This window comes from Chaetomium tenue (assembly GCF_020726465.1).
Source record: "Chaetomium tenue strain MPI-SDFR-AT-0079 chromosome Unknown F5144scaffold_4, whole genome shotgun sequence".
In the NCBI taxonomy this organism is placed as follows: Eukaryota; Fungi; Ascomycota; class Sordariomycetes; order Sordariales; family Chaetomiaceae; genus Chaetomium; species Chaetomium tenue.
This window is the reverse complement of record NW_027117332.1, coordinates 2,161,830-2,181,825: the sequence shown is the minus strand read 5'-3', so window position 1 is coordinate 2,181,825 and position 19,996 is coordinate 2,161,830. Positions and strand designations below refer to the sequence as shown.

Sequence of the window (19,996 nt, the reverse complement as noted above, 5' to 3'; positions counted from 1 at the left end):
CCTAAAGTAGGAAACTCAAACAATATGCAACATTAATGACGAAGCAAAAAGAGAACGGGAATCAAAAATCAACAAAGTTGACGGAAGTGGGGTTCGAACCCACGCTCTCTCTCGAGAAGAGGAGATCTAAGAAAATACTTAAATCCTCCGCCTTAGACCACTCGGCCATTCCGCCCTTCTTTTAGAGAAGTTGAAACCGAGATCCTATCAGAAGCAGTTGTTGGCGGAGGAGTCGTACCGGTTGGGCATGGTTTGTCGTACAAAGTGTACAGCTAACTAATGTGGGCAAGAGCGTGTGACCGTTAGTGTCAGCTGCTGGTATCACAGGGCTAGATTTGGCTGCCTGCAGGAGAGATGCTCCGACAAATAACTCAATCTCACAATAAAAAAAAGATGGCAGTGTTTTAGCATGTGAAGGTTTCTCTTTCTGGAACAGCAACGTCTCCATCCGCTGGCCCGCAACCAAAGCCAAGCGATGTCAGCTGTCGGGTGGCGTGTGAGTAGCGACCAGTTGCTCGGCAGCAGGGGTGGCTTACCGGAATTGACTTGCGCTAGGCGACCCCACGGCAGCCGCGGCGTGTGGAAGACAGAAGGCTAATGACGGCAATTAGCCTCGGCTCGGGCCAAAGCACCGGCCCATCAGCGCAGTGTGAGAGCAGCATCCATCCCGCGCCGCGGCAACCCACACACTCCCACTGCGCGTATTCTCCATTCTCCAGACAGCCGATGCCGATGCAGCAAACCCCGGGACCCTGAAAAAGTGCCTAGGTTCACAGAGAAGGCGCATCGGAAAGAAGGACCGACCCTGCACTGCCAATCTCCCGCGGTTCTTGTTGGAACCCTCCCCCACCCCTCCGCCCCCGGACTTCCATCCCAGTAAATCCCAAGGTATCTCCGTCCTTAGACTAGGACCGCAAGGCAAACTCCGTGTGCCAGCCGTCTTCTTTTTATTTCATTTTCCTCTCTTCCCTTCCCAGCTTGTGATCTTCCAGCTCCACTCCGGTAAGAAAGTTGTGATGTTGGCCGCGATTGCAAGATCAGAGGCTCGGTCTCCCGCTCTACGAAACCTCCTCTCTAGACACACCTCGGCGACTCCCTTGGTTAGCCTCCCGCCTTTTGTCGCATCATGTTACGCCTCCGCTCTCCTCCCAGCTCTAGCTAACGATGGTGGCCACAGAGACTCACCACAGCCATGGCTCCCGCGAGCAGACGGAACAACAGCTCCCTCCCGGCGGGGTACGCCGAGGACAAGTCCAAGGGCGCCATGCTCCGCTTCCAGGAGTCGCTTCCCCGCCTGCCCGTCCCGACGCTAGAGGAGACCGCCGCGCGGTATCTCAAGTCGCTCAAGCCCCTCCTCACACCCTCAGAACTCGAGAGCAGCACCAAGGCGGTACAAGAATTCATCGCCCCGAACGGCCCCGGCCGCAAGCTGCAGGACAAGTTGACCGCCCGCCGCGAGGACCCCAAGACAAAGAACTGGATCTACGAGTGGTGGAATGATGCGGCATATCTCAGCTACCGCGACCCCGTGGTGCCCTACGTCAGCTACTTCTACTCGCACCGCGACGACCGAAGGCGGCGGGACCCCGCCAAGCGCGCGGCGGCCATCACGACGGCGGCGCTTGAGTTCAAGAAGCAGGTGGACGCTGGCAGCCTCGAGCCCGAGTACATGAAGAAGCTGCCCATCTGCATGGACAGCTACAAGTGGATGTTCAACGTCAGCCGCGTGCCCGCCAAGCCCGCGGACCACCCGGTCAAGTTCGACCACAACCAGCACAAGCACATCCTGGTGATCCGGAAGAACCAGTTCTTCAAGATTTCGCACGAGGTCGCTGGTAAGCAGCTCAACACGTCGGAGCTCGAGCAGGCTTTCCGCCGGGTATACGAGCTGGCCGGTGAGCGCGCGCCTGCTGTCGGCGCTCTGACCTCGGAGAACCGCGATGTGTGGACGGATGCGCGGGCAGTGCTGCTCGGCGCCGATCCTTCTAACGCCAAGGCGCTCGAGGCGATAGAGTCCGCCTCCTTTGTCGTTTGCCTCGACGACGCGAAGCCGGTAACCCTCGAGGAGCGGGCCCACGCTTATTGGCACGGTGACGGACAGAACCGCTGGTATGACAAGCCGGTGCAGTTCATTGTCAACGACAACGGCACCTCGGGCTTCATGGGCGAGCACAGCATGATGGACGGCACCCCCACGCACCGGCTCAACGACTACGTCAACGACCTGATCCTCAACAACAAGCTCGACTTCTCCGACCCGAGCATTCGCTCCAACCTCCCCGATCCCCAACCCGTCAAGTTCGCCGTTACCAAGGAGGTGCAGTCGGAGATCGACCGCGCTGTGCACGACTTCAACGCCGTCATTGGGCAGCACCAGCTCGCCGTGCAGGCCTACCAGGGCTACGGCAAGGGCCTCATCAAGAAGTTCAAGTGCTCGCCGGACGCCTACGTGCAGATGATCATCCAGCTCGCCTACTTCAAGATGTACGGCAAGAACCGCCCGACCTACGAGTCCGCGGCCACGCGCCGCTTCCAGCAAGGGCGCACCGAGACGTGCCGCTCCGTGTCGGAGGACAGCGTGGCGTGGTGCCGGTCCATGGCGGACGAGAGCCTCGACAGCGAGGCGCGCGCGGCCCTCTTCCGCAAGGCCGTCGCCGCCCACATCGAGTACATCTCGGCGGCCTCGGACGGCAAGGGCGTCGACCGCCACCTGTTCGGCCTCAAGCGCCTGCTCGAGCCCGGCCAGCAGGTGCCCGCCCTGTACCAGGACCCGGCCTACGGCTACTCGTCCTCGTGGTACCTCTCCACCAGCCAGCTGAGCTCCGAGTACTTCAACGGCTACGGCTGGAGCCAGGTCATTGACGAGGGCTTTGGCATCGCGTACATGATCAACGAGAACAGGTGTGTTTTGTTTTGCGCTCCCACCGCTCTCTGTTTTATTTTATTTCATTTCATTGTTTCCGGTTTGGCTAACTCACTGTGTCCAGCATCAACTTCAACATCGTCTCCAAGGGCCTCGGCAGCGACAAGATGAGCTTCTACCTTAACGAGGCGGCGGGCGACATGCGCGATATGCTGATGCCCTCGCTGGAGGCGCCCAAGGCCAAGATCTAAGGGACTTGGTCTTAGTTTGGGGGAGAGAGAGAGAAAGAGAGAGGGTGGTTTTTGGCTTGGATAGTTAGATATGGAGAGAGAAGTGGACGTTGTTGGGTCATATTAGCGAAACGTCTTCTCTCTGCTTGGCGCATTGCATGCATTTTTAGAGCTAGCCGGGCCGTCTTTCTCATCATAGACCAATACTATGCAGCTCTGTTGTAGCCATCCCTGGACCAATGACTGGGTACTTTGCGATGTGTAGTCGCCATATTTAACTTCCAATGAACCCCACGGCATCACCCCATCATACGGAGGAACACAAATATGGTTGTATCATATCCCCAAGGTTTCACAGATTTAAACGGCTGATTTTATACAACATACTCTTCTACAACTACTCACTCTCACTACTGCTACGTCTCCAAAATGCCGCCTTCTAACTAGCAGGATAGACAGAGTCCCAACAAACCAGGTAGGGACTTCTTGCTTCCCCTGCCCTGCCCTCCCATCTTTTGCTCCCAATCAGAATCCAAACCGCCTCTCCCTCAGTACCTGCCCCGTGCTCCGATCTCCTGGCCCTATCTACGCGCCATGGGAAACAATCTCATTAACAGCCTCGCCCTTCTCAGGGTCCCACCACGAGCAGATCTGGCTAGGCAGGGGCAGCTCCTTGTAGTCCTCGTCCTCGCCGGAGCCGGCGAGGACGTTGAGGTTGATGCTGGCGGACTTGCTCGAGTACAGGCGGGTGGCGGAACTCTCCTTGCTGAGGTAGACCTGGGCGCCGTCGACCTGGTCCATGAGCACGGTGGGGATGACGCCCATGACCTGCAAGGCGAAGTTGTTGGACTTGACCACATCGACGCTCGACACGAGCGACTCGACCACGAGCGAGACCCGGTTGGTGTTCTCGACCGTGACCGCGTTGGCCTTGCCCTTGAGGATGATGGTTGCTTCGTTGCACTTGGAGATGAGCACCGAGTGGGACAGCGACACTTCGATTTCAATCGGCGAGGGCCATTTCTCGAAGTTTTCCTGCAAACAGAAGTTAGGGAACGGTTAAAGAAAAGGGGGTAGGGGGAAGAAGGGGGACGGGGAAGACGTACGATTGTCCACTTGTTGCCCTCTAGCTCCTTCTTGGGTGGCTTCTTGACGCGCATGCTCTCCGGCTTGGGTTTCGTGCCTGGCGGCGCGGGGCTCTTACCGCGCGCCGAGCCGTTCTGCTCCGGGACGGTCGACCCGGCCCGCAGCGATGGGTTCTTGTGCGTCATCTGCGACTTGTCCACCTTCCGGAGACCCTTCGTGACCGCTTCGCCTTTATTGAGTTCCGAAAACACGGCGCCAAGGCCTCCGGCGGCAGCTGGTTCGGCCTTTTTCTCGTCGATATTGAGAACCGGCGGCGGGCCCGGCGGGGGTGGTGGAGGAGGAGGAGCCCCACCGGCAGCAGGCGCGGCTAGCGGTGCGGGCGGCGCGCGAGCAGCAGGGGCGGATGCCGCGTTGACCGACTTGGCTGCTTCAACGGCGGGTACGCCTTTCGGGTTCCAGGGAAGGCCGTCATGGCAGTAAGTCTTGACATACTCGGCGAGATCACGGATGACCTGGTAGTAAGCCTTGACCCATTCGACCTGCTGTTCATCCCTATTCTCGGAGTCAGCACGTCGCAGTTATGATGTGGCCGAAGAGAAAATGGATGGCCCACTTGTTCTTGTTTGCCGTCAGGATCTTGTTGCCCCAGAACTCGGCAGACCCAAGGCTTCCCTCAACGTGTTTGAACGGCTTGGTGTCGATCGTCACCCAAGCCAAGACCATGATGCTGTCGGATACGGTGGAGAGGTTGTTGTATGACTTGTCAGCGCGGTTGTCATCTTTGATTTGGATAATGGTAGACATAAGGTCGCCGATGGGCTTCACCAGGTCTTGGAAAATAGACCCAGAGAGATCGGGCTTCTTGGCCTTGGTGGTGATGAGCAGGAATTTGCGCTGCTCCTTGAACGCCTCGACGACCTTGGCGGCCTGCTTAGCAACCAGACCCCCGATATCATTGCTGAGTTTGGCCCAGCTCGCAAGGGGTTGGTTGATGAGGTCGTCAAACTTTTCGATAACCTCGGGAACAGGCTCCGGCGCTGGAGCGGGCGGACTCGGTCCTATCGCGGTTTGGGGGGACCCGGGCAGCGGGGGCGCTGAAAGCTTAGGGGCGGCACCTTGCTGTTGAACAGTCGGGGCATCTTGAGGGGCTTCGAATGACGACTGGGCGATATCCTCGAGGCGAGACGTGGCCGCCTCAAGCCTAGTGAGTCCGGTCAGCCTCTGGTTGTGTTGTTTGCGCCGGAAGTCACAGAACAGGCCCGGTGGTAGAGCAGAGCTAGTCGAGTTACGCACCTTTTAATGAGAGTTATCAGGTTGTGCATGGAATTGGACGCCATGTTATGTTGAGCGGGCGCGGGCGGGCAGCGCAACCAAGTGGTGGGGGAAAGAGACGAAGGAGGGGGTGTACGGCTGTGCGATCACCGGAAAGGCTGTGCGCGGCCTTCGAACACGGAGTGACGAGAGTGATTATATATCTATCGGGCTAAGGCGGTCGTGGGATAGCCTTGTGGTGGAAACGTGGAATCAGGCGGCAGCATAAGAAAGTAAAGTTGACGCAAGTCGCGTTCAAAGACGTTGACGGTCGAGACACCCCTGACAACCCTGGGAGGTGCCTGACACCCCACGCACCCCCTAGCTCCAGAGCATCAACAGGGGTTGATGGCCCCACCTCTCCCACCTCCTACTTGTTCCCCGCCAATGACTTCCATCGGAGGGGTTCAGGCTGCGATGAGCGTTGACTTGTCACTGCCAGGCAGCTCCTGCATGCTACCTACCGAGGCAATGGAAGCTCAGAGATAAGGTTCTACTTGGGAAGGTGTGTTGAGGTTCTACTTCATTTATTTCTCATTTTCCTCATTTTTTATTTTAATTTGTAGCTGGAAGATTTCTCAGTTGAGGACAGGAGCCACCTGTATTTCCACATCGGTGTTCTCTCTTCCCCGTGCTTCATGCTATTGCGACTTAGCTACCTATGGTGTTATGCATGTTTCTCCAAGACTGTCTGCTACCAACCAACCTTAGGTACCTAGGGTCTCCTAGGTCGTAGCGAGGTTCAGCTCCTGCGGGTCGACGTAAAGGTACTGAATGTATACAAGCATCCCTCACACCCAAATCATCCATCAGCCAGTGACGATCCAGCCTCACTGTTTCAGCCAGGTCTGGGAAAAATGTCGTCGGGGGTTTCCTTTGTTCTTCCAATTTGTATTTTTCGAGTCGTCCATCTTGCATTCTCATAAAGTCAGCTTTTGGTCCAGGGCACTCTCGTCACCGGGCACTCCGGTTCTCTCCAGACACCCCTAGGGTTCTCTTTTCCGCTAATTTCACCGACTTGCCCTAACACGAAAAACACAGCGACACAGGAACAAAGTAACACTGCACATTGTTGATTTCTGTGCCAAGGCCGGCCCCCCCATCGAGATGGTTCTACACCGGAACCTGGATCCGAACATGGACCCTAACATAGACCGGGACATGGACCGGGACAGGGGGCTTGAAGGCCGGGTGCCGACCGGCACGGAGCCGGACCCGAGTGTTGAGGATATACCGGACACGCAGGAGATTGACTTTGTCACATTGGGCATGTTCATTATCGGTATGCTTTTTGCTCCTTTTTCTTGGGGCCGTGACCCTTCTCCGTTGCCGTGTCTCGAAAGACTCATAACCGCCGAGGGAACCAAGGCTCAACCTAAATTGACCCCATCCTCAAGAACCTTGCGAGCCTTGTTAACTCAACCCCCCAGATGAGATCGAGTTCCTCCCTCCCAAACCCGCCGTCCGCGACATCCTCGGCGGCGCCGGCACCTACTCCGCCCTCGGCGCCCGCCTCTTCTCCCCACCCCCGACCTCCAAAACAGTCGGCTGGATAGTCGACCAGGGCTCCGACTTCCCACCCACCATCGCCTCCGAGCTCACCAGCTGGCAGACCTCAGCCCTCTTCCGCCACGACCCCTCCCGCCTCACCACCCGCGCCTGGAACGGCTACACCGACGCCTCAGAACACCGCGCCTTCCGCTACACCACCCCCAAAAAGCGCCTCACCGCCACCGACCTCACCCCGCCCCTCCTCCAAGCCAAAGCCATCCACCTGATCTGCAGCCCGCAACGCTGCCAAGACCTCATCACCACCATCCTCGCCCGGCGCAAAGCCGCCTACCTCGCCTCCCCCCCCTCCCACGACCCGCACGGCGACGGCTACACACGCCCCCTCGTCATCTGGGAGCCTGTACCCGACCGGTGCGTGCCGGAGGAGTTGCTGGCGTGCACCAACACGCTGCCGCTGGTGGACGTGTGCTCGCCCAACCACGCCGAGCTGGCGGGCTTCATGGGCGGCGACGGGCTCGACCCGGCCACGGGCGCTATTAGTTCTGCGGCGGTTGAGCGCGCGTGTGAGCAGCTGCTGGCCAGCATGCCGCTGCAGAGTTATACGCTGGTGGTGCGTGCTGGGGAGCGCGGGTGTTTTGTGGCGCGTAATGGGGGAAGGAAGAAGAAGGTCGTTACTGGGGGTGGTGGGGGGGATGGTGGTGGTGCCGCGGGGGGGCTGGGTGGCGCCGCTGGGGTGAAGAAGCCGAAGAAGAAGGAGTATATTCGGGGCGGGCTGCGGCCGGACACGGATATGGAGGCGTTGTTTGCGGGGCTGATGCAGGATGCGGAGGGGTGTGTTGCACGCGAGGAGATCGAGATCGATCCCGGGGTCGAGAAGTGGGTGCCGGCGTACTATGGGGAGGGGTATGGTGGGGGGGATGTCGCAGAGAGGGTGGTCGATCCGACGGGGGGCGGGAATACCTTCCTCGGCGGCTTGTCTGTGGCCCTGGCGAGGGGCAAGTCCATTGAGGAAGCGTGTGCGTGGGGGCACGTCGCTGCGAGCTTCGCCATCGAGCAGGTGGGCTTTCCTGTGCTGAGCGTGGATGAGGAGGGGCGGGAGACATGGAACGGGGTGAGGGTGGAAGACAGGCTGCGGGAGTTTCAGGAACGGCCTGGACCTGCTCTTGGATAGATACACGATTTGACCCATGTACCTACCAACCATCGTAGTTGTTTAGGTAACCGGGTGTCTGGATAGACAATATACCTTATTCATCTCTAGTACTAGAAAACAACCATAGCCAGTGTGAACGGGTACTGTATTGAGGACGGCAAAGGTGCAAAAAGCTCAGTCTCGACCGGGGAGTCGAATGGACCTACGAAAAGACCGGACAGATGCCATACCACGCATGGGCACTCTCCACTCATTTTCATAGTCAGCGCCCCTGCGTTGAGTCGCAACGCAATACCACTACACCAGGCGGCCCCTGGAGGAGGCGCTGACTTACCACTTGCGCTCGGCGAGCTGCCCTATCTATGTGCCGCCCCCATCTCCTCGGGTGTCAACAACCTCACCGCCTCCCACCTTTGGTTTATTTGCCGATTTTATTCCCGCCATCTGCGGCGCAGAATGAGTTCCCCTCTGTCCCTAAAATCCACATGGCACTCATCACGAGGCTACCGGCCCTTCCATCACCCGACACCCAAACCGGAGCCGCTCTGCAAACCCGTCACGCAACGTAAACAATCATCATACGAAACTAGCTTGGATCTTTGTCTACATTTATCATGCCTAGGCGACGCCAAACATAACGCCTCATCATATCATCAATGACACACAAATAACTCCAACCTGTCCCCAGTCCTACACTCTACCACCACCGCGCCACCTCAAATCTTATAAACCAACTCACCATCAGTGTACCTATAAAGCAAACAAGTCAGTCAGCATCACGCCCAGCAAAACAACCAGCCAGACCAACTCACATAATCTGATTCCGCTCATCCATTTCCCTCAACGCCTTCACCGCCTCCTCTCGACCAAACCGCTGCGCGGCGCCGCCGCCAACCTTGCGGTTCACGGCCTCGATCAGCTCGCCCACGCCAGCCGAGTCGTCCTCGAACAAGTCCGTGTTGAGCAGCTGGCCCAGCGCGCGGCGGAAGACCTCGAGGCGGGCCTCGCTGATGGGCGCGTCCTCTGCTTCCTCGTCCTCCGCCGCCTCTGCCTCGTCGTCGTCGTCGTTGCCGTTTCCGTTGCGGTCCGAGACGGATAGGTTGGCGGTGCCCGAGGCGAGGGTCGCGTCGTCGTCACCGCCGCCACGGCCGCTGCGGCGTTGGGATTGGGATTGGGACTGGGTGCGGAGTTGGGAGGCGGGGAGGGAGGAGGCGAAGGAGGGTTGGGAGGAGGAGGAGGCTGCGGCACCGGTTGTGCGGGTCGAGCGGCGCGGGGTCGCGTTGTAGAGGTCTTCTTGTTCCTCCTCCTCCTCTTCTTCGTCTTGTGCTTCTGCGGGTGTCGCGTCGTCGGGTGAGCTACCCTGTCTGCGGGCAGCTGGCCGGCGGCGGGTGTTGTTGGTGGGGCGTTGGGATGTGCGGGCCGAGCGCGCGGCACTGGTGCGCGCGGTGCTGCCGCGGGCGGTTCCATTCGCCTCGTCGCCGTCCGCGTCGGAGTCGTCGTCGGAGCTGCTGTCCTCGCCTTCGTTCTCGAGAGGGCGGGTCTTGCGCCGCTTCTTGCGGGACTCGTCCTCGATTACTTCTTTGAAGAGTGCGAAGCGGAGGATAGACTCGGCGGCGGCGGCATCGCGCTCGTCGACGCGGTTGGAAAGGCGGGACTTTGCGTGTGCAGTGGCAAGACGGATGAGCGTCTCGAGCGTACGCACCGTCATGGGACTCGTCTTGCGCTGGTTGCTCTCCATGTCGTCGTTACGCAGACCAACGTAGATATCGGCGATGCGGTCGGCCGCCTCCTGTGTCAAGACAGGCTTGATACGTGTCTTGGCGTACTGAATGTACTTTTTCATAAAGGGTATGCTCAGCACCTCGGGCTTCTTGTTGGCACCCCGCCCTGTCCCCTTGACACCGGCGTGCAGCATCGCGTCGAACTTCTCGTACACCTCGGTCGGGCGCTGCGACTCGGCCTGGTTGTTGAGCGCCACGTTCAGCGCTTGGCCTGCGTTCTCCCGCACCGGTGCCCCTTCCTCTGTCCCCGCTTGCCGGTATCTGTGCATGCGGAGGACGTGTTCTGAAACCTGCCGGTCCCTGGTATCCTCAATATCATCCGTGACGACAAAGAGCAAATCGAAACGAGAGAGTAGAGAATCGGGGAGGGCAATGTTCTTATGCGGGTCCTTATGGGTGTCGTATTGGCCAAAGATGGGGTTGGCGGCGGCGATGACACTGCAGCGGGCGTTGAGGGAAGTATGAATGCCCGCCTTGGCGATGGTAACCGTCTGCTGTTCCATGACTTCGTGGATAGCCACTCGGTCGATATCCGACATCTTGTCGAACTCGTCGATGCACACCACGCCGCGATCGGCCATGACCATGGCACCCGCCTCTAACCTCCTCTCGCCCGTTTCCTTGTCGGATGTTACAGCAGCGGTCAAACCGACACCGGAAGAGCCACGACCAGTCGTAGCAATGGCCAATGGCGCGGTGTTGAGCACGAAACGAAGCAGTTGGGACTTTGCAGTCGAGGGGTCACCGACCATCAGGATGTTGATGTCACCCCTCAAATGCGTGCCGTTCTCCAAGTTCTTCTCCATGCCTCCCAGCAACATCAATAGGATGGCCTTCTTGATGTACGCGTGCCCGTAGATGCTCGGCGCCAAAGACTGAGATAATAAATCGAACAGCTTTTGTTTCTTGGCAATCTTGTTGATGTTCCGGATGTCTGTATCGGTAATGGTGGCAGTCGCGACGCCGCCGCCCGACTTGGTCGAGAGCAGCACAACGTTGTTTGCCAGAAGAACTGTCTTGAAAAGCGCGCTGTTGTGGTTGGTGTTCCGGTTTCCCAGCGTCCGGAAGATGCCCACCAACTGAACACGGTCGCCCGGCTTGACCTTGTCGACGAGGTCGTCGTCCAGGATCACGTCGACACCCCGGGGCAGCTGGCCTGCAGGGGCCCGCTCGGGCATCTCCTGGATCGAGACGGTCTGGTGGTCCCGGTACGTGCACAGGCCGTACTCGGTCATCAGGGGGTTTCCGTCTTGGTCTTCGGTGGGATAGACGCTCGTGGTGGCGACGCCCTTGGTCATGGTCTGATCGCGGTACTCCTTGAAATGCCACTTCCCCGTGGTTTCGGCGTAGTGCACGCTCTTGACGATCTTGGGGCGAATCAGCGAACAGCGTGTGACGATGCCCTCGATCGAGACCATGCTGTTGAGGTGCTGCGACGACAGCGTCCGCGGGTTGCAGGCGTTGAGGCCGAAGCTCCCGGCCCAGGCGCAGTAGTACAACACATCCGTATCCATCTGGTCAGGCCGGGCCTGGGGTAAGGTCTTGACGATCTCCTTCAAGGCATGGTCGAAGGCCAGGATGTAATCGAACGGGTTGTTGAGGAGACCCTCGGCGATCTCGGCGTTGTGGTCACGGACATGGTCGATGTTGACGACAAGTCTGCGTTGGTTCTTTTGTAGCATCAGGATGATGTCGGACCTATAACTCCGGGCATGTTGGTCATCTGCAGCCCAAGTCCCGGTCAGCGCGGCTTTCGAGGGGTAATAACCGAGTACTAGACTTGTAGTCGGTGAAACAGGGACGGGGAGGGGGGAACGGGGAGAGGAACGAAAAAGTTCGTACGGGGATCGAGGAACTCGATAGCCTGGCGCACGCGATCGCGCGTGGCCTCGTCTCTCTGAAGCATCAAAGTGTCCATGATGCTACCGTTGACGGGGGAAATGTGGAAAATGAAGTTGGTGACAGGGTCAAGCGGAGAAGACGTCAGGCTGCGGCTGCAGGTTGAAATTGTAAACTAGGTACCTACCTAGCGAATGTGGGGGAGAGAGGAAAACGCGATCGGAACGCGCAAGGCGCGTCTTTAGCGCGCATACCCCTGGCAATTGTTTAATTGATTGCAGCCCAAAGAAGCATCAGGGTTAGGGCTATCTGGAGTGGGGATATGGTTTGGGTGGTTAAAGTAAATGCAAAGTCCAAAATCTGGTCAAGTCTGGGCCAAATCAAATCAAGCATAGGTAGCCTCGAATTTGACTTATTTTAATTTATTGTGTAATCTTGTTAACTCCCCAACAGCCACCCTATCTCCGCGGCAATCACCTTTCTCAAACGAACCATCCTTCCTTCTCAAACAAGAGAGCTGTAGGTAGGTAGTTAATACTTCGTACATTCCTCCCGAGGTTTTTGAGGAAAGCAAGCAAGGACAACGACAACCACGAACCAACCTGAGTTGGCGGCACAGCTTCCATTGATTCTCTCTGGTAGTGGAGTTCAAACTACCTACGAAGGAACTTGATGAAGAGCTTGCTTGATAGGCACGCCCACGTCGAACGAAGTTAGCGCGAAAGAAGGAATGCCGCAGTGATTTTCAAGAAGTTCAAATACCTAACTAGTTATGTACATATTGGATGACGCCACCGGCCACCCGGTTTAGATCCTCGCCCTTGCACGGTTCCTGTGCCAAAGAGCCAGAAGGAACTCGATGGACCCGTTAGTTAATTAGGTACTTCGTACTTCTATTCAATGATCCGATCACAAGTTCCGATGCCAGGATCTGGGACGGACCCATTTCATCACCAACTCGGAGTCTCAGCCAAGATGAGCAACATCCCCTAGATCGTGGGTGTGATAAAGCTTTCCTTGCGAAACTAGTGGGCGAATCCTTTCCAGTCTGGACTAGTGCCCGCCTCCGCGCGCGCCGCTCCCGCTCCAATCCCGGTGTAATTGGACCTTGTCACATTATCATCGCCAGCGCAAGGGTTTAGAATAATTTCCGGGGCGGATCTGCTACATGTTTTGGCGATGTTTCTGCCACCGATGTGCGATAACCTTTTGCTTGGTCCGCCTCTGGATCGGGTCACGATCGGAAGGAAGTCGGTGTGCGTGTCTCAGGAATCATGAGACTTGTGAAGTGTTAATTACCCACATTGCGTTGCAAGGCTGCAAGGGCCGCTATATAGGTATATAAGGACATTTGAAGGTACGCCGTCCAGTTGTTCTCGCTTTCTTAGAACAGCATCACGAGCATTCTCCTCCTCATCCTACCTATCTAGGTACCTAAGGTCCTTTTCAGTCTCTTTCCCAAATTCGAGTCACCTCAACCATAAAAATGCGCCTCATCACCGCTGCCTCTTGTCTTCTTGCTACACTCGCCGTTGCCAGCCCCATTCCAGTCGACGATGCCAAGTCCACGGCCGACGCTCTGAAGAACCCTGGGCTTCCTGGCACTGGTTTGGCCAACGCCCAGGGGCCCAACGTGCCTCATCTGGACCATCCCTCGGGCCTGGCTGACTCGGCGACTTCGGCTGTGGACTCGGCGAAAGTCCCCCGAGCCCCGCTGCTGCAGGAGTTCTATGTCGGACCAGGTCCAGACGAGTCGTCCTCTATGGGTAGAGATTGGCAGAACCCGGAGGCAGGTGCCTCATCCGGACCATCCCTCGGGCCCCGTTGACTCGGTTGTGGACTCGCCGAAACTTCCCCCACGGACATACTTTATGCCGATTGTGTTGCCGGGATCGGGGCGAAAGCAAGGGTCCTCTCGACGTACGCCTTCCCTCCCTCTACCCACCATTTTCATAGATAAGCGCTGACTCTCCCGTAGCCAAAGCCCCTTGGTATTCTGACGTTAAGGTCCCCAACACCGGGGGCCACACCGCGGTTCCTGACGCTGAACCGGCAGCTTCGCTTGCGGACTCGGCGACAGGCCCCCAGTTGTGAAGTGGCTTCCGATGGTGAAGACACCAGGTCGAGGCCATAGATGGCCCACACGTGCGTCCTCCCTCTAGTCACCCATTATTCTCACAAACAAAAGCTGACTTTTTCGTAGCCATTGATGTATAATCAGGATTACCAGCGTGGCAGACACTGGGTGCCAAATCTCCGGCTTCGACATGGAATAACTTCAGGGATATCAACGAGTTGGGATGCAGTTCCGCACTTGTAGCCTGTAGGTGGGAGAAGGACGACAGGTGAAAGGGCCGAGGAGGCTTCATTTCATATAACCCTTGAACATAGGAAACCTCATGTATGAAGCGGGGATTTTAATTGTGAGCCGGGTGAATCTCAGATTAGGTAGCTAGGTACCTATCAATGCAATTACTTTGTGCGCGATCACCAATCTTCTGAATATATCACGTTCCCGATACCGCCACCTCCCATTTTCACTTGTCTATATAGCCCATTCGGGGCTTGGGCGGGTCCGATCACCGCCTGGCGAGCACCGTCGGCCAGCTTGCCTTGTGAAACTACCTAGTATGTGAATCCTTTCCGCTCTAGACTAGCGCCTGCCTCCGCGCGCGCCGCTCCCGCTCCATTCGGACCATTCCTAGCGAGATTGAACATGGTCACATTATCATCGCCGCCGAGAGAGCCCAAAAAGAAATCTTAGAGCCGATCTACTACCCGCTTCAGCGATGTGACGATGTCTATACCACTGATGTCCGATAGCCTAGAGCAGATCTATCGAGTCTGGATGGGGTTGCGATCAGACTGAAAAGACGTCGGTATAATTTACGCATTGTGGGAATCATGAGACAAGTAAAGTCTCTCTCACCCCACGTGGCGAGGGCCGCTATGTAGCTCATGTATATAAGAAGGCACGCCGTTATCCTCAGTTCTCCAACAAAGCATCTCTAGAATTCCACTCCTCATTCCATCCACCTTTCAGTCTCCCCCCCCCCCAAAATTCGAGCTACCTCAACCATAAACATGCGTTTCACAGTCGCCGCCTCTTGGCTTCTTGCCACGCTCGCCGTAGCCAGCCCCGTTGCAGTTGAGACGCCCACTTTGGACGCCTTGGAGAAGCTTGAGTCCCCTGATGATCCTGTCGCTCCTGACGTTCCTGATCGTGCTGCGGTCGAGGTGCCCGGCGCCACAAGCCCAGGGGTTCCTGACGCTGGTTCGGCAACTTCGGCTGTGGACTCGGCGGACGTCCTCGTCCGACGCGACCCCGGCGATGCCGAGTGCTACCCCGGTGCCAAGTGCGACTTCGACTGCTCCGAGCATGATTTCAGCTTCATCCAGGACTGCGATCAGGCCATGCAAAAGATCGAATTCATGATATACGGGGCTGGCCGGTACGTCCTTCCTCCCCGTCCTTGTTTCCACAAATGAAGGCTGACTCTCCTGTAGCGACAGGGTGCCCAACTCTGTGGAACATAATGGCTGCATAATCAGGGTTGTCAATTCGGCAAACAGCGAGTGCCTGATCGCCGGCCCCAATCTCTCCCAACACTACGGCAAAATCCGCGGCGCCGGATGCTACTGTGGCCATTACACGTGGCTGGGGAACGAAGACTGTGTTACTGTCGTCGAGGACATGGTCAAGGGTTGAGGAAGTGGAAGGGAAACTTCATACAATCCCCGAGCATTAGTTAATAAACCTTATGTATGGAGGAGAGGTTTAGTTCACTTGTGAACTGGGCGAATCCCAGATTAATGCAATGACTTCGCCGGTGATCATCATTCTTCTGAATCTCTATTACACGTTCTCGCTACCGCCACCTCCCATTTCACTTGTCTATAGCCTCTGCTTGTTCAATTTAGTGTACATACTGTGGTAGATATGTCGTGTTTGTGAGAAACCGGGACTTGGGCAGTTCCGATCAACTTGCCATGTGAAACTAGTTGCGAATCCTTTCCACTCTGGACTAGTGCCCGCCTCGACGAGTGCACTCCTGCTCCATTCCTGGCACAGCGGGACATTGTCACATTATCATCGCCGGTACGACGGTTTTGCTATAATTTCTAGGGCGGATCACTACCGGCTTTAGCGGTATCTATGCCACTGATGTGCGATGACTATTTGTTCTGCTAAGGCAGATCCGCCTCTGAATGGGGTTGCGATCGAGTTGGTGTGTGCGTCTATCACTCGACGTCTCAAGGGCCGTTGTATCTATAAGAAGGTACGCCGTCGTCCTCTGTTTTTAGAAAGCATCACCATCATCACTCCTCGTCCTACCTGCTTTACAGTCTCCCCCAAATTTGAGCTACCTTAACCATAAAAATGCGCTTCACCATCGCCGCCTCTTGGTTTCTTGCCACGCTCGCTGTTGCGAGCCCAGTGCCAGTCGATACTACCAAGCCCACCGACGCTCTGGGAGCCCCTGGGGCTCCTGGAACTGGTTCGGCCGATGTCCCGAAGACCCCTGCTGTTCCTGGCACCGATTCCGTCAACGGTTTGGAAGCTCCTGACACCGGTTCGGCCAACGCTCCGGGGACCCCCGCGGTTCCTGGAACCGATTCGGCCGCCCTGGGACAACCCGAGGTTCCCGACACCAAGTCGGCAACTTCGGCTACGGACTCGGCGACATCTCTCGTCGACCGCGCCTCCGGCGCTGTCCCATGCAACTGATTCGTGGTTGACACGTACGCCCTCCCTCTGCCCGCCGTTAAAATAAAGGCTGACCCTCCTATAGCCTCGACATGCCCGACTCCTTGGGACATGGCAACTGCAGGATCAGGACCACCAGAGTGGTAAACACTCAGTGCTAGAACACTGGCATCAACATGATGTAGAGCAACACTTCAGGGGAACCCGCGGCTTGGGATGCAGATGCGGTCATCAGTGGAAGAAGAACAACAGGTGTGCTACTGCCGTAAAAAAAAAATGGCCTTGTAATGGGAGTGGAAGATGGAGCATCGCCCTTTTGGTTCGTTGGTAAATGCTATCCAGTGCCTGGAGTCGGCCATGAAGGAGCCGGGGGAGGGAGTGGAAGGAGAGTTTCATTTCATACAACCCCCGAGCATTGGTTAGCAAAGCTCATGTATGGAGGGGAGGTTTAATCACACTTGAACTGGATGAATCCCAGATTGTCTGCAATGACTTTGCCCGTGTTCAATCTTCCCAGTCCGTTACAAATTTTCGCTACCGCCATCTCCCGACTGCATTTGTCCATAAACCCTGCTAGCTTCAGATTACAAGCTCGGCGCTATCACTCCCCATACTACCAAGGTTCTGCCTTCAACAGCGAACGTAGGCAGTGTCGTGGAGTTACCCAGATCCGCTGACACTGGTCGAGTCCGCACTTCGGGCCATGCCCATCGCCCAAATCAAATCCATACTACAGCAGACTTGAACCATTCGTGGAAAAGACAGCTCACACTATTTGACCAGGAAAAAAAAAGGAAATACCCACAACCTACAACACCCACCGCCAAAGGAAATGCGACCCCAGCCGCCACCCCCGACGAGGCTGACACCCCTCGGCTCTCACCGGTCCACCGCATTTAAAACATTCTCGGTCGGCTGTCCAGTTCAGGAAGCTCCCGAGCACCATCAGGCCGCCACCATGACCGACCCCTTTACTGCGCGGGCGGATGCGGTTCATGTGTAGGTGCGTGCCCCGTCTCACCCCCTCTCCCAGTCTCAGCAATGGAGCTAGTTACAACCTGCTTGCTAGTTATTACGGGAGACATCGGGTTCGTGTACCAAGTAAAATGCTTTTTGCGTGCCATGATAGGAGGGGGCCGTCGGGCTGCGGGCTGCTAGTTCTACCCGAGCCGGCGTAAGTTGTCCGTATCCTTTCGGTCACTTTACACATTCTATATCCACCTTTGTCTACACGGAGGATTCCGTGTCTATCACCCCCGTGTATGTGGTACTGGAAAGCCTGCACATTACGACTGGGGACGGCCGCTCGGAGGTGCCAGTGTGATGGATATAAACTGGTTTGGCTTGCAGGACACTTCTCCTGAAGTTGGTCATCTGCCTTTTAGCTTGCCGTCCTTTCCGATGTTTTATCGGAAACGGCCTCAGTACCGAAACATTCTCCCCGAGAGACCAGTCCTCGAAGAGAATCGCAAGCGTGGTGGTACTGGTCCGTCCCGTGAGTTTAGCTCTCGAACAGCAAAAAACAAGGGGGGATTAGTTCAGCGGTGACACGAACGAATCGGACGCTGCCGAAGGCCAAGACACCGGAGGTATGTACAGCACAAGTGAGACTTGCATTGCAGAGTGCGTGAACCGGTCCTTCTTAAGGAGTTCGTCCGCCACATGTTGTGTGCGCAGTGGACGACAGGGATGTGTGAAGCCCAACGAGTTGGAGGGTAGACCGGCCAAAGAGTGCCCGTGGAATTGGGTGGAGGGGGGTTGGAGCGCTGCCACCCAAACTAAGGCCGTGTAACCAGCAAGTGTTTGTCGCCCCAAACCATACTGTTGAAACGACGAGCGTGTTTGGTTGAGGGTACCGGCAGGGTGTCTGCCACCGTCCTCTCCGCGCGCAAACTTCCGCTGCCAACCCGTCCGGCTGCCAACGGAAGCCAAGGAAACATGAGTGTTGTTATTCCGAAATTCCTTGAGCGACTCAGGTGCGCATGTGCTAGCTACGGACGCGGGGGGGCCTAATGTTTACCTCGTTTGATGCTGCCCGATGTTGCGAGCGACTGCTGTGCAAGTTCATTAGCCCTGCTGTTCGAGTCAAAAAAGAAGGAGAACTTGGGATGAAATGTTGTATGATGATAGATCTCGAGACCAAGAATTTCCTAACACAAGAACGTACCCCTCCGACGGTTTCCCATCGCTTGCCGATCTGACCCCTAACCAAGAACATATCACCGGAAAGCTACCACAGGTCCGCAGTTGATATCCGAGACATCAGCAAAGGTGGTGTGGGCCTTTCTTCTTAGCTAGGCGTTTCGATTGGTTACCAGATTACCGGAGAGCAGTTCGTTGGCGAACGAACGTTCCAGGTTTGTCCCACCGTGTTGTTCGCCGGCAGGCAGTGGCGGAAACCATAAACCAGCTCGAGCCATGTCAAGGCGCTGATATTTGATGCGTCAAGTCTCGGTCCGCTTTGGGCGGCAGTGACTTAGTACAATTAGGTTGGGCATTCCTGCATCTGGTCATCCGTCCGGTGTGTGACCTGGCCACCGATGCCCTGTCTCGGGCTGTGTAAGCACGCCCTGTGTACCTGCTCCCGTTCACCCGTCTGCTACCGGCCCTCTTGCGAACAACGTGATTCAAGAACATAGTTGGGGGCCGACCCGTCGTCTCGCATCAACGGTGGTCAAATGAGAAACGGCAGTTTGATTACTTAGCCCGCTCTCACCCGAGTGGCGCCCGCTCGGGGTCAACGCAAGAAAACGGCCAATGACGCAAAGCAGGGGCGAGGTAACCTGCAGAATCATGGCTTGGGGAACTGCAGAGCTACCATGTAGATTTCACCCGACTTGCAGCAGCAAGCCGGGACAAGCAAACTGCAGGGCCAATGAAACGGCCCCGACGCAAATAGCACACCTTGACAGGGAACGCCACGATCCGGCACTGTTCAATAACCTTGGATGCTTGGAGCCGAACACGAGGCCAACCGGGATCAAGAGGAGCGTGATCAACCGAGGAACACCCGGAAAGTGACACTGGCAGGGGAGCTTGCATCGGCATGAAGCCCGTGTGATGAACAGAGGGAAAGGGGAGAGGCATGTCCAATATGATGCCGGAGGCGTTCTTGGGAATGACAATGTGAAAACCAATACCAGCAAAGATAAGGTTCGTAAAATCAGTCGAACGGGCGTCGGGCCCGGCACAAGACCAGGTTGCCATTTTAACTGCCTCTCCCCCTTTCCCCTTTGGCCCGGGTGCATCGGATGCTCACCCTGTCATCAAACATGGTTCCGCAATGTTCGCCGAGGTAACCGAGGATGGGGTGCCCAGTCGTGCCAGCCTAGGGACGGGAAAAGAAGGTGTGGTTGATTTGACGTGTAGCGTGTGTTGTTGAAATAGAGAGTGGGCCATCGGAATTCCACATGGATGAGGCGAAGAACCAGCAACCGAGCCGAGAGGGGCGCCGACTGACACGTATCGGGCCGTGAGAAGCCGCAGTCCGGGCCGGAAACCAGACGAGTTCCC

The 19,996-nt window shown here is 56.8% G+C and overlaps 7 protein-coding genes and 1 non-coding gene across 8 annotated transcripts; 5 read left to right on the top strand and 3 right to left on the bottom strand.

Annotated features, from left to right (window-relative positions):
* Window positions 1-78: 78 nt before the first annotated feature.
* Window positions 79-175, bottom strand: F5144DRAFT_t97. The gene has a single exon. It is a non-coding gene; the product is annotated as a tRNA-Leu (tRNA).
* Window positions 176-886: 711 nt separating this feature from the next.
* On the top strand, window positions 887-3,120 carry F5144DRAFT_236754 (acyltransferase ChoActase/COT/CPT). Its single transcript, XM_066783310.1, has 3 exons — window positions 887-1,100; window positions 1,178-2,901; window positions 2,988-3,120. Exons 1-3 carry the CDS (start codon window positions 1,017-1,019, stop codon window positions 3,112-3,114), a joined length of 1,935 nt encoding a protein of 644 aa, XP_066643097.1. The 5' UTR covers window positions 887-1,016; the 3' UTR covers window positions 3,115-3,120.
* A 317-nt stretch (window positions 3,121-3,437) lies between these two features.
* On the bottom strand, window positions 3,438-5,775 carry F5144DRAFT_572640 (adenylate cyclase associated N terminal-domain-containing protein). The gene is made up of 4 exons (XM_066788906.1): window positions 5,473-5,775; window positions 4,793-5,380; window positions 4,200-4,731; window positions 3,438-4,128 (listed from the first exon to the last, which is right to left on the bottom strand). Exons 1-4 carry the CDS (start codon window positions 5,514-5,516, stop codon window positions 3,679-3,681), a joined length of 1,614 nt encoding a protein of 537 aa, XP_066643096.1. The 5' UTR covers window positions 5,517-5,775; the 3' UTR covers window positions 3,438-3,678.
* A 521-nt stretch (window positions 5,776-6,296) lies between these two features.
* On the top strand, window positions 6,297-8,263 carry F5144DRAFT_533051 (Ribokinase-like protein). Its single transcript, XM_066786982.1, has 2 exons — window positions 6,297-6,772; window positions 6,921-8,263. Exons 1-2 carry the CDS (start codon window positions 6,598-6,600, stop codon window positions 8,171-8,173), a joined length of 1,428 nt encoding a protein of 475 aa, XP_066643095.1. The 5' UTR covers window positions 6,297-6,597; the 3' UTR covers window positions 8,174-8,263.
* Window positions 8,264-8,843: 580 nt separating this feature from the next.
* Window positions 8,844-12,140, bottom strand: F5144DRAFT_236691 (MCM2/3/5 family-domain-containing protein). Its single transcript, XM_066783309.1, has 3 exons — window positions 11,779-12,140; window positions 8,968-11,659; window positions 8,844-8,905 (listed from the first exon to the last, which is right to left on the bottom strand). Exons 1-3 carry the CDS (start codon window positions 11,852-11,854, stop codon window positions 8,872-8,874), a joined length of 2,802 nt encoding a protein of 933 aa, XP_066643094.1. The 5' UTR covers window positions 11,855-12,140; the 3' UTR covers window positions 8,844-8,871.
* Window positions 12,141-13,064: 924 nt separating this feature from the next.
* F5144DRAFT_649215 (uncharacterized protein) lies at window positions 13,065-13,869 on the top strand (the record flags this gene model as incomplete). The annotated part of the gene is made up of 2 exons (XM_066792961.1): window positions 13,065-13,568; window positions 13,754-13,869. Exons 1-2 carry the CDS (start codon window positions 13,262-13,264, stop codon window positions 13,867-13,869), a joined length of 423 nt encoding a protein of 140 aa, XP_066643093.1. The 5' UTR covers window positions 13,065-13,261.
* Window positions 13,870-14,783: 914 nt separating this feature from the next.
* Window positions 14,784-15,612, top strand: F5144DRAFT_572633 (uncharacterized protein). Its single transcript, XM_066788905.1, has 2 exons — window positions 14,784-15,227; window positions 15,283-15,612. Exons 1-2 carry the CDS (start codon window positions 14,860-14,862, stop codon window positions 15,482-15,484), a joined length of 570 nt encoding a protein of 189 aa, XP_066643092.1. The 5' UTR covers window positions 14,784-14,859; the 3' UTR covers window positions 15,485-15,612.
* Window positions 15,613-16,095: 483 nt separating this feature from the next.
* F5144DRAFT_629876 (uncharacterized protein) lies at window positions 16,096-16,972 on the top strand. The gene is made up of 2 exons (XM_066792398.1): window positions 16,096-16,518; window positions 16,569-16,972. The coding sequence occupies exon 1, from the start codon at window positions 16,157-16,159 to the stop codon at window positions 16,502-16,504; it is 348 nt and encodes a 115-aa protein (XP_066643091.1). The 5' UTR covers window positions 16,096-16,156; the 3' UTR covers window positions 16,505-16,518; window positions 16,569-16,972.
* The last annotated feature ends 3,024 nt before the right edge of the window (window positions 16,973-19,996 follow it).

Excerpts from the sequence above, each read along its gene's own strand:
- F5144DRAFT_236754 (XM_066783310.1), top strand. The coding sequence starts at position 1,017 with ATGTTGGCCGCGATTGCAAGATCAGAGGCTCGGTCTCCCGCTCTACGA. Across the intron at positions 1,101-1,177 it reads ACACCTCGGCGACTCCCTTG|AGACTCACCACAGCCATGGC; the intron begins GTTAGCCTCCCG and ends TGGTGGCCACAG. Across the intron at positions 2,902-2,987 it reads TACATGATCAACGAGAACAG|CATCAACTTCAACATCGTCT; the intron begins GTGTGTTTTGTT and ends CACTGTGTCCAG.
- F5144DRAFT_572640 (XM_066788906.1), bottom strand. The coding sequence starts at position 5,516 with ATGGCGTCCAATTCCATGCACAACCTGATAACTCTCATTAAAAG. Across the intron at positions 5,381-5,472 it reads CTGATAACTCTCATTAAAAG|GCTTGAGGCGGCCACGTCTC; the intron begins GTGCGTAACTCG and ends CGGACTCACTAG. Across the intron at positions 4,129-4,199 it reads AGGGCAACAAGTGGACAATC|GAAAACTTCGAGAAATGGCC; the intron begins GTACGTCTTCCC and ends TTCTGTTTGCAG.
- F5144DRAFT_533051 (XM_066786982.1), top strand. The coding sequence starts at position 6,598 with ATGGTTCTACACCGGAACCTGGATCCGAACATGGACCCTAACATAGAC. Across the intron at positions 6,773-6,920 it reads ATTGGGCATGTTCATTATCG|ATGAGATCGAGTTCCTCCCT; the intron begins GTATGCTTTTTG and ends TCAACCCCCCAG.
- F5144DRAFT_236691 (XM_066783309.1), bottom strand. The coding sequence starts at position 11,854 with ATGGACACTTTGATGCTTCAGAGAGACGAGGCCACGCGCGATCGCGTG. Across the intron at positions 11,660-11,778 it reads TATCGAGTTCCTCGATCCCC|ATGACCAACATGCCCGGAGT; the intron begins GTACGAACTTTT and ends CTTGGGCTGCAG. Across the intron at positions 8,906-8,967 it reads GATGAGCGGAATCAGATTAT|GTACACTGATGGTGAGTTGG; the intron begins GTGAGTTGGTCT and ends TTTGCTTTATAG.
- F5144DRAFT_572633 (XM_066788905.1), top strand. The coding sequence starts at position 14,860 with ATGCGTTTCACAGTCGCCGCCTCTTGGCTTCTTGCCACGCTCGCCGTA. Across the intron at positions 15,228-15,282 it reads ATGATATACGGGGCTGGCCG|CGACAGGGTGCCCAACTCTG; the intron begins GTACGTCCTTCC and ends ACTCTCCTGTAG.
- F5144DRAFT_629876 (XM_066792398.1), top strand. The coding sequence starts at position 16,157 with ATGCGCTTCACCATCGCCGCCTCTTGGTTTCTTGCCACGCTCGCTGTT.